The 11,624-nt window shown below is 37.8% G+C and overlaps 1 protein-coding gene across 1 annotated transcript; it reads left to right on the plus strand.

Moving 5' to 3' along the window:
* The first annotated feature begins 4,563 nt into the window (after positions 1-4,563).
* Positions 4,564-5,511, plus strand: LOC126063755 (olfactory receptor 8K3-like). Its single transcript, XM_049862146.1, has one exon. It carries the CDS (start codon positions 4,564-4,566, stop codon positions 5,509-5,511), a length of 948 nt encoding a protein of 315 aa, XP_049718103.1.
* The last annotated feature ends 6,113 nt before the right edge of the window (positions 5,512-11,624 follow it).

An 11,624-nucleotide genomic window follows, 5' to 3' on the forward strand; every position in this document is an offset into this window, starting at 1 on the left:
AGGCAAAGTCATCGCAATCTATTAGAATTTCAGATTCAGTTCTGTGTGCATTCTACTTTCCAATAGTGCTTAAGACTAGAATCTCTCCCCCTTTTTTCTTCATAGTTTTTTCAAATATTTTCACAGGCTAAATTCTCATAATCTTCTTTGAAACACTATCATGATAAGGATAAATAATATATTTACTTTACGAAAATAATTATATGAATAAAAAAGCAAACAAGAAACCAAACCAGTTGTCCTGGAGTCAATGCTCACTCATCCCCACCCCATGGTTGTCAGAACTGTGCTCAACAGGGTTTTCAATGGCTGCTACCTTTCAGAAGTAGATCTTTCTTTCTTCCAAGGTGCCTCTGAGTGGACTCGATCCTTTAACCTTTCAGTTAGTAGCTGAGTGCTTAATAATTTGTACCACCCAGTTGGCCTCATTATGTGAATAATAGAGCTCAAATATGAAAGTAAAGGAAGCATATACAGTATTAAAAAATACTGTACCAGAATTATGAATCTGCAGGTATTCAGTCTCCAGCATTGATGCCCTTCCAAATCCTTAGTTGTATAGTTGTTCTAGGCTCTTTTTATGCCCCTCTAAAATACAATTTAATATTTAATGCCTATTTAAGTAACTGTATAACTGTGCATTTTTACTAATCTCTTGATGAGGAGACAAATTTCCATTTTACACTTGATGTTAAGATGTGTAAGGCAATTTTTTGGAGCTTAGGAAACTTTGAAGTACCCAGTTTTATGGCGATTATATAATATATATCATTTTCTTCAGTTGCCAGTGGAATCTGGCAGAAAGAAGATATAATTTGTTTTCAAAAAGGTTAGCTTTATGAGTTAAGAATTAGATACTCAACAAAGTTAGTAAACTATGAAATTTAAATTGGTGCTCTCCATAATACTCCAAAGCTGTTGAAAGAGAGTCCTTTTATCCTTCCTGACCTAATAGAAAAATCATTTCTTTCACTCAGTGTAAGTACTTTGTTCGTTAGCTTTCATCGTTGCAGCTACACAGGATTTATATTGCTTTTATAGCATTTTTTGAAGGTTGTCAATTTCTTAATTGTAACATCTGTAACATTCAATTCAGTATTATGTTTTCAATATTTATTGTGCTTTAAGTAATAGCTTACATAGCAAATTAATTTTCCAATCAATGATTCTTAACACAAATTTTTTCATGACCTTGGTTGTAATCCCTGCAATGCATCGGCACTCTCCCCGTTTTCAGCTCTCGGTTCTCCGTTTCCATTAGACCTGGTTCCCTGCCCTTCCCCGTCTTCTCATCTTTGGTTTTTGGCAAGTGTTGCCCTTTTGGTCTCAAACAGTTGATTGCTCTAATAAAAACATTCTTCAGGGATGTTCTTGTTTATTTTAGATCCCTATCTATTATTTGATTGAATGGTGGACTCCGGGAGAGACTATAGCTTTATGTTACAAGTTAGTCTCATGGCAATAGTCTTGGAGGTTCCTCCAGTCTCCTTTAGATCCGTAAATCTGGCCTTCTTCTTTTTTTTTGAATTTTGTTCTGCAATTTTTCCCCATTGTACCTGAGGCATTCAATCGTGATCTTGGATGGAGTGGTCTGTAGTGGTAGCCAGGCACCATTTAGTTCTTCTGGTCTCAAGTTAGAGGAGGCTGTGGTTCATGTGGGTCGTTAGTCTTCTGGACTAATTGCTTCCCTGAATCTTTGGCTTTCTTTGCTCTCCTTTGCTCCAGGAGGGAAGAGACCAACAGTTGCTTTTGTGACAAAAGCACTGTGTGTGCATAAGGAGGAGGGTGTGGTATCAGAAGGCCACAACCGTATAAGCAATGTTTACCCTGGTGGCGTAGTGGTTAAGTGCTAGGGCTGCTAACCAAAGGGTCGGCAGTTCAAATCCACCAGGCGCTCCTTGGAAACTCCATGGGCAGTTCTACTCTGTCCTATACGGTAGCTATGAGTCGGAATCGACTCGACGACACTGGGTGGTGTTGGGTATATGAAGTAGTGTATTTCCCCCCAAAATCTTTTATAATTTAATATGATAATGTTGTACTTTTCTATTTGCTTGAATATTCCTGACTCAGAGGCTGCCGGTACTGCTATTTTCATTGTTTAAGTAGTTAAGTAGTATCGTTTCAAACCATTAATCCTTTTACCTGAAACTGTCATCCTCAGGCTTCGCTGGTACTTTTTATTTGCTTAACCTGTGGTTTATTAGGAGTACGTATATACATTCTGGTTTCAACATACCTGTGTTTATATGCATTCTGTGCTAAATAATAGCTCAAAGAATTACCTGGGTCCTTAATGTCAAGAGTTAAAATAAAATCCAGGAACCCACGTGTATCTTATTAGTGTGTCTGCTCTGCTCTTGAGTAATATAGTGATTTTAACTTATTTTTCTTTAAACTAGAGGATACCTTTACCCAAAAGGAATTTTGTAATGAAACTTCATTATTTAAAATCAATGACAGTCACCTCACATTTTCCCAATTTGCTCAAAAATCCTCTCATTGTCTTAGGATCTTCCATGAGCAAATATATCTGATTTATTATAAAGAACTTAGTAAATGTTAGTTATAATGAAAATGCCCTAGGGAAAGACATGTTGTTGTTATTAGATGCCATTGAGTGGGTTCCGACTCATAGCGAGCCAATGGACAACAAAACAAAACACTGCCCAGTCCTGTGCCATCATCACAGCCATTGTTCTGCTGGAGCCCATTGTTGCAGCCACGGTGTCAGTCCATCTCATTGAGGATCTTCCTCTTTTTCGCTGACTCTCTACTTCACCAAGCATGATGTCCTACTCCAAGGACTGATTGCTTCTGATAATGTGTGCAAAGCATGTAGGACTCAGTCTCACCATCCTTGTGTCTAAGGAACATTCTCGCTGTATTTTTTTCCAAGACAGATTTATTCATTCTTTTGGCAGTCCATGGTATATTCAATATTCTTTTCCAACACCAAAATACAAAGGCATCGATTCTTCTTCAGCCTTATTCGTTGTCCAGCTTTTGCATACATATGAGGTGACTGAAGGCACCATGGCTTCCGTCAGGCGCATCTTAGTCTTCAAGGTGACACCTTCACTTTTTAACACTTAAAAAGATCTTTTGCAGATTTGCCCAATGCAATGTAACATTTCAACAATAGGCTTAAGCGTCACAATGATTGAGAGGATGGCACAGGACCGGGCGATGTTTCCTTCTGTTGTACGTAGGGTCACTACGAGTAGGAATGGACATGATGGCACCTAACGACAACAATAACTGCCCGTGTCTGTCACCTGGGACATTTTCCTGCATAAAGACAAAGTATACCCACAACAGTCCATGAGATTTTCCTTGTGTTCAATACCTGTCACGTGTGTTGTTTCAGTCTGTACCACCTGTGGCTCAAGGGCTTTCATAGGACTGTTTTGAAGTAAGGCACATCAAATATTTCCACACATTTTAGAAATTTGCACTTCAAAAATTTTTGAAATGTAATTAACATGGGTATTATAGTTTTGTAAATACCATTATGTAATTGTCATTCCGTAAATGACAAACAGAAATGTTAGTAACTATCCACATGCCTAACACCTTTTTTTAAATTTCTTTATTTTAAATTCTTATGTATGCGTGTGTGTATATATATATATCTAAATTTACCTATAAAAAACAAAAACCAAACCCATATGTATATCTAAATGTGGAAACCCTGGTGGCATAGTGGTGAAGTGCTATGGCTGTTAACCAAAAGGCCGGCAGTTCGAATCCACCAGGAGTTCCTTGGAAACTCTGTGGGGCAGTTCTACTCTGTCCTATAGGGTTGCTGAATCAGAATCAACTCTATGGCAACAGGTTTGTTGGTATATGTAAATGTGGAGTCCTGGTGGTGCAGTGGTTAAGAGAAATGACTGTGAACTGAAAGCTTGGTGGTTCGAATCCACCAGTTGCTCCTTGCAGACCCTGTGGGGAACTTCTACTCTGTCCTGTAGGGTCGCTATGAGTTGGAATTGACTCCACAGCAACAGGTTTTCTATATCTAAATATTTGCGTGCAAGTATAGACACATCTATAACAGAGTTTCTCAGCTTCTGTTCCATTGACATTTGGGGCTGGAAATTTTGTTATTGTGGGGAGTTGCCCTGTATATCCTAGAATGTTTAGTAACACCCCAGACCCTATTAAAGTGAAAAAAAATTTTTCTTTTTTTTAGACCCTATTAGATACCAATAATACCCTTCTCCTAGTTGTGACATCCAAAATGTCCCAGACATTGACAAATGTTCTTTGAGGATCACATATTCTCCTGCTGATAACCAGTTAGCTCTCTCTCTCCTCCTTTCCTCTCTCCCCTATCCCTCTTCATCTATCTCTGTCTGCATTGTTGTTCTTGTTTTTAGGTGCTGTTGACTCAGTTGTGGAAGATTGGTTTACTTTCAACTACCTATATCGGAAATTTGGATTTATCTTATTTATTTAGTATACTGGCTTTGTATACTGAAAATCTACCAGATGATACGGCATAAGAACCATTGACTATGCTATTGTCTCTATCCAGAATAGGTTTCCTGATAGACCAAGATGGACAAACACAATCTAACAGTCATGAATGAATTCATTCTGTTGGGAATCACAGACCGCCCAGAGCTGCAGGCGCCATTGTTCGGGCTGTTCCTCATCATCTACATCACCTCAGTGGTGGGCAACTTGGGCATCATCATCCTCACCAAGATAGACTCCAAACTACAAACACCTATGTACTTTTTTCTCAGACACCTGGCTATCACTGATCTTGGTTATTCAACAGCTGTGGGACCCAAAATGTTGGTAAATTTTATTGTAGATGAAAATACAATCTCCTATTATTTTTGTGCTACGCAGCTAGCTTTCTTCATTGTGTTCATAACTAGTGAAGTTTTCATTCTGTCAGCAATGTCTTACGACCGCTATGTGGCTATCTGTAACCCTCTGCTCTACACGGTCATCATGTCGCAAAGGATGTGTCGGGTGCTGGTGACAATCACCTATCTCTACAGCACATTTGTTTCTCTTCTCATTACCATAAAGATATTTAGTTTATCCTTTTGTGGCTACAGTGTCATCAGTCATTTCTACTGTGACATTCCCCCTTTGTTCTCTTTGCTGTGCTCAAACACACATGAAATTGAATGGATCTTTCTGGTCTTAGCAACTTTTGATTTGATTTCATCCCTCTTAATAGTTGTTGTCTCTTACCTGCTAGTTCTTGTAGCTATTATCAGGATGAACTCAGCTGAGGGCAGGTACAAGGCCTTCTCCACCTGTGGATCCCACCTGACAGTGGTGGTAGTGTTCTATGGGACTTTAAGCTTTATGTACATGCAGCCCAAGTCCAGTCACTCCTTAGACACTGATAAAGTGGCTTCCATATTTTACACCCTGGTTATTCCCATGTTGAATCCCTTGATTTATAGTTTGAGGAACAAAGATGTAAAAAATGCCCTACTTAAGACATGGAAAAAAACAAACAATATATTTTCTAAAGTTTGATATACTCTATGGATCCTATCAGTTACATTATGGACTTCAAACCTTGTCTGTGTGCCTCCAATGGGAATATCAAGCACAAATATATTCAACATATATTTATAAATCACCTTCTATGTGCCAGCTATTCTTGTAAGTGCTGAAAATGCATTGATGAACAAAAGAGTAAAGATCTTTGCCTTCCTTGGAGAGGAGAGATGAATCACAAACATAATTATTAAGTAAATTTTATAATACAGAAGACTGTGTTGGGGCCCTGGGGGACAATGGTTAAATTACTTGAATGCTAACCAAAAGGTCAGTGATTGGAAACCACCAGCCACTCCCTGGGAGAAAGGTGTGGGTGTCCACTTCCATAAGATTTACCACCTTGGAAATCCTCTGGGGCATTTCTACTCTGTCCTATAGGGTCGCTATGAGTTGGGATCAATCTGGTGGAAGTGAGTTTGGGAACTGTGAAATTAGGCAAGGAGAGTGGATATGCTGCGTGGGAGTGGGAAAAAATACTAGGTACAGAAGTGGACTTACAAGGATTCTGATGTTTTCTTTTTCCACTATTAGAATAAAATTTGGAGCTTCAGCATGTGTTATTGTGTTTGTGTGTATTTGTGTAAGTCCTTGCCTTCTGTTTTAGCCTTCATATTCTTCTGAGGGCTATATTAGATTTGGTCCAGGTTGCAAGGAGTCTCAGTGTATGTGACGATATAAACTACTTACTTATCTGAATTTGTTCAAATTCCCCATTCCAGAGCTTGGAGCTCCACTCTTTACTCATTAATACATTTACTTTCACCTGTAAATCTGTTAACTCAACATACCTCATAATTTAGCAGTCCACAGGTTCAGCTCTGCATCTGACTTTGTTTTAATCAATCCATTTTGCCTATATCAGAATATACAACTATAAAGATAAATTTCTTGAAGGCCACCATACACTCTCACAGGTTTAGAATTCTTTCTTCATAAGTTGTTCTTATTTAATAACTATATCATCAGTTTTGGTGGGTTGTTATATTTTCTCATCTATAAGAAAAGCTTTTTAAAAATGTTGGCTAATTTTTTTTTTTTTTCTTATTCCTTGGATAATAGGGTATTCTATGATAAATTAAGTTGACTGCCTTCTTTCACTGTTTCAGTGTTCCTAAGCTTTGGTCAATATTTATTATTCACTATATTTTTATTGATTTTTGTTCACCCTGTTGTGAGAAAAAAAATGAGTTAATCCCAGAATATTCACCGTGCTATATTTCGAATTCAAATAAGTTCTGTTATGTACCAAGGATACAGTTATCTTGCCTTATGGACATAGTAACTCCATATTATTCCTCATATTTTTTTTATTTACTTTTATTGAGCTTCAAGTGAACGTTTACAAATCAAGTCAAACTGTCACGTATAAGTTTATATACATCTTACTCCGTACTCCCACTTGCTCTCTGCCTAATGAGTCAGCCCTTCCAGTCTCTCCTTTCATGACAATTTTGCCAGCTTCCAACTCTCTCTATCATCCCATCCCCCCTCCAGACAGAAGATGCCAACACAGTCTCAAGTGTCCACCTGATATAATTAGCTCACTCTTCATCAGCATCTCTCTCCTACCCACTGTCCAGTCCCTTTCATGTCTGATGAGTTGACTTCGGGAATCGTTCCTGTCCTGGGCCAACAGAGGTTCTGGGGACCATGACCCCCGGGATTCCTCTAGTCTCAGTCAGACCATTAAGTATGGTCTTTTTGTGAGAACTTGGGGTCTGCATCCCACTGATCTCCTGCTCCCTCAGATGTTCTCTGCTGTGCTCCCTGTCAGGGCAGTCATCGATTGTGGCCGGGCACCAACTAGTTCTTCTGGTCTCAGGATGATGTAGGTCTCTGGTTCATGTGGCCCTCTCTATCTCCTGGGCTCTTAGTTACTGTGTGACCTTGGTGTTCTTCATTCTCCTTTGATCCAGGTGGGTTGAGACCAATTGATGCATCTTAGATGGCCGCTTGTTAGCATTTAAGACCCCAGACGCCACATTTCAAAGTGGGATGCAGAATGTTTTCATAATAGAATTATTTTGCAAATTGACTTAGAAGTCCCCTTAAACCATGGTCCCCAAACCCCAGCCCTTGCTCCGCTGACCTTTGAAGCATGCAGTTGATCCTGGAAACTTCTTTGCTTTTGGTCCAGTCCAGTTGACCTGACCTTCCATGTATTGAGTATTGTCCTTCCCTTCACCTAAAGCAGTTCTTATGTACTAACTAATCAGTAAAAAAACCTCTCCCACCCTCCCTCCCTCCCCCCTCATAATCACAAAAGTATGTGTTCTTCTCAGTTTATACTATTTCTAAAAATCTTATAATAGTGGTCTTATACAATATTTGTCCTTTTGCCTCTAATTTTGCTCAGCATAATGTCTTCCAGGTTCCTTCACGTTATGAAATGTTTCACAGATTCGTCACTGTTCTTTATCAATGCATAGTATTCCATTGTGTGAATATACCAGAAATTATTTAACCATTCATCCATTGATGGACACCTTGGTTGCTTCCAGCTTTTTGCTATTGTAAACAAAGCTGCAATAAACATGGGTGTGCATATATCTGTTTGTGTGAAGGCTCTTATTTCTCTAGGGTATATTCCGAGGAGTGGGATTTCTGGGTTCTATGGTAGTTCTATTTCTAACTGTTTAAGATAACGCCAGATAGATTTCCAAAGTGGTTGTACCATTTGACATTCCCACCAGCAGTGTATAAGAGTTCCAATCTCTCCGCAGCCTCTCCAACATTTATTATTTTGTGTTTTTTGGATTAATGCCAGCCTTGTTGGTGTGAGATGGAATCTCAACGAAGTTTTAATTTGCATTTCTCTAATGGCTAATGATCGAGAGTATTTTACATCTTTGGTAAGATTTATTCCTAAGTATTTTATCTTCTTGGGGGCTACTGTGAATGGTATTGATTTGGTTATTTCCTCTTTGATGTTCTTTTTGCTGATGTAGAGGAATCTAAGCGATTTTTGTATGTTTATCTTATAATCTGAGACTCTGCCAAACTCTTCTGTTAGTTTCAGTAGTTTTCTGGAGGATTCCTTAGGGTTTTCTGTGTCTAAGATCATGTCATATGCAAATAGAGATAATTTTACTGCCTCCTTGCCAATCCGGATGCCCTTTATTTCTTTGTTTAGCCTAATTGCTCTGGCTAGGACTTCTAGCACAGTGTTGAATAAGAGCGGTAATAAAGGGCATCCTTGTCTGCTTTCCGTTCTCAAGGGAAATGCTTTCAGGCTCTCTCCATTTAGAGTGATGCTGGCTGTTGGCTTTGTATAGATGCCCTTTATTATGTTGAGGAATTTTCCTTCAATTCCTGTTTGGATGAGAGTTTTTATCATAAATGGGTGTTGGACTTTGTCAAATGCCTTTGCTGCATCAATTGATAAGATCATGTGGTTTTTGTCTTTTGTTTTATTTATATGGTGGATTACATTAATGGTTTTTCTAATATTAAACCAGCCTTGAATACCTGGTATAAATCCCACTTGATCAGGGTGAATTATTTTTTTGATGTGTTGTTGGATTCTAATGGCTAGAATTTTGTTGAGGATTTTTGCATCTATGTTCATGAGGGATATAGGTCTGTAATTTTCTTTTTTTGTGATGTCTTCACCCGGTTTTGGTATCAGGAAGATGGTGGCTTTATAGAATGAGTTAGGTAGTATTCCGTCATTTTCTATGCTTTGAAATACCTTTAGTAGTAGTGGTGTTAACTCCTCTCTGAAAGTTTGGTAGAACTCTGCAGTGAAGCCATCCGGGCCAGGGTTTTTTTTTTGGGGGGGAGTTTTTTGATTACCATTTCAATCTCTTTTTTTTGTTATGGGTCTATTTAGTTGTTCTACTTCTGAATGTGTTAGTTTAGGTAGGTAGCGTTTTTCCAGGAATTCATCCATTTCTTCTAGGTTTGCAAATTTGTTAGAGTACAATTTTTTGTAATAATCTGATATGATTCTTTTAATTTCAGTTGGGTCTGTTGTGATGTGGCCCATCTCGTTTCTTATTCGGGTTATTTGTTTCCTTTCCTGTATTTCTTTAGTCTGTCTGGCCAATGGTTTATCAATTTTGTTAATTTTTTCGAAGAACAAGCTTTTGGCTTTGTTAATTCTTTCAATTGTTTTTCTGTTCTCTAATTCATTTAGTTCAGCTCTAATTTTTATTATTTGTTTTCTTCTGGTGCCTGATGGATTCTTTTGTTGCTCACCTTCTATTTGTTCAAATTGTAGGGACAGTTCTCTGATTTTGGCTCTTTCTTCTTTTTGTATGTGTGCATTTATCGATATAAATTGGCCCTGAGCACTGCTTTTACTGTGTCCCAGAGGTTTTGATAGGAAGTATTTTCATTCTCGTTGCATTCTATGAATTTCCTTATTCCCTCTTTAATGTCTTCTATTTTTTTATATAACCCAGACTTTTTTCAGGAGGGTATTGTTCAGTTTCCAAGTATTTGATTTCTTTTCCTTAATTTTTCTGTTATTGATTTCCACTTTTATGTCCTTGTGGTCCGAGAAATTGGTTTTTAATATTTTGATGTTTTGGATTCTGCCAAGGTTTGTTTTATGACCTAGTATGCGGTCTATTCTAGAGAATGTTCCATGTGCGCTAGAAAAAAAAAGTATACTTTGCAGCAGTTGGGTGGAGAGTTCTGTATAAGTCAATGAGGTCAAGTTGGTTGATTGTTGTAAGTAGGTCTTCCGTGTCTCTATTGAGCTTCTTACTGGATGTCCTGTCCTTCTCCGAAAGTGGTGTGTTGAAGTCCCCTACTATAATTGTGGAGGTGTCTATCTCACTTTTCAGTTCTGTTAAAACTTGATTTCTGTATCTTGCAGCCCTGTCATTGGGTGCATAAATATTTAATATGGTTATATCTTCCTGATCAATTGTCCCTTTTATCATTATGTAGTGTCCTTCTTTATCCTTTGTGGTGGATTTAACTTTAAAGTCTATTTTGTCAGAAATTAATATTGCTACTCCTCTTCTTTTTTGCTTATAGTTTGCTTGATATATTTTTTTCTGTCCTTTGAGTTTTAGTTTGTTTGTGTCTCTAAGTCTAAGGTGTGTCTCTTGTAGGCAGCATATAGATGGATCGTGTTTCTTTATCCAGTCCGTGACTCTCTGTCTCTTTATTGGTGCATTTAGTCCATTTACATTCAGCGTAATTATAGATAAATGTTTAGTGTTGTCATTTTGATGCCTTTTTATGTGTGTTGTTGACAATTTCATTTTTCCACTTACTTTTTTGTACTGAGACGTTTTTCTTTATAACTTGTCTGTTCCTCATTTTCATGGTATTTGACTTCATGTTTGCTGAGCCATTACGTTTTTCTTGGTTTTTATTTTGAGATATGGAGTTCTTATACCTCTTTGTGGTTACCTTAATATTTACCCCTATTTTTCTAAGTAAAAACCTAACTTGTATTGTTCTATATCGCCTTGTATCCCTCTCCATAGGGCAGTTCTATGCCACCTGTATTTAGTCCCTCTTTTTGATTATTGTGATCTTTTACATATTGACCTCAATGATTCCCTGTTTTGAGCATTTTTTTTTAATTAATCTTAATTTGTTTTTGTTATTTCCCTGTTTGAGTTGATATCAGGATGTTCTGTTCTTTGACCTTGTTTTGTGCTGGTATCTGATATTATTGGTTTTCTGGCCAAACAATTTCCTTTAGTATTTCTTGTAGCTTTGGTTTGGTTTTTGCAAATTCTCTAAGCTTGTGTTTATCTGTAAATATCTTAATTTCACCTTCATATTTCAGAGAGAGTTTTGCTGGATATATGATCCTTGGCTGGCAGTTTTTCTCCTTCAGTGCTCTGTGTATGTCATCCCATTGCCTTCTTGCCTGCATGGTTTCTGCTGAGTAGTCTGAACTTATTCTTATTGATCTTCCCTTGTAGGAGACCTTTCCTTTATCCCTGGCTGCTTTTCAAATTTTCTCTTTATCTTTGGTTTTGGCAAGTTTGATGATAATATGTCTTGGTGATTTTCTTTTTGGATCAATCTTAAATGGGGTTTGATGAGCATCTTGGATAGATATCCTTTCGTCTTTCATGATGTCAGGAAAGTTTTCTGTCAACAGATCTTCAACT

This window comes from Elephas maximus, chromosome 20, assembly GCF_024166365.1.
Source record: "Elephas maximus indicus isolate mEleMax1 chromosome 20, mEleMax1 primary haplotype, whole genome shotgun sequence".
NCBI lineage: Eukaryota > Metazoa > Chordata > Mammalia > Proboscidea > Elephantidae > Elephas > Elephas maximus.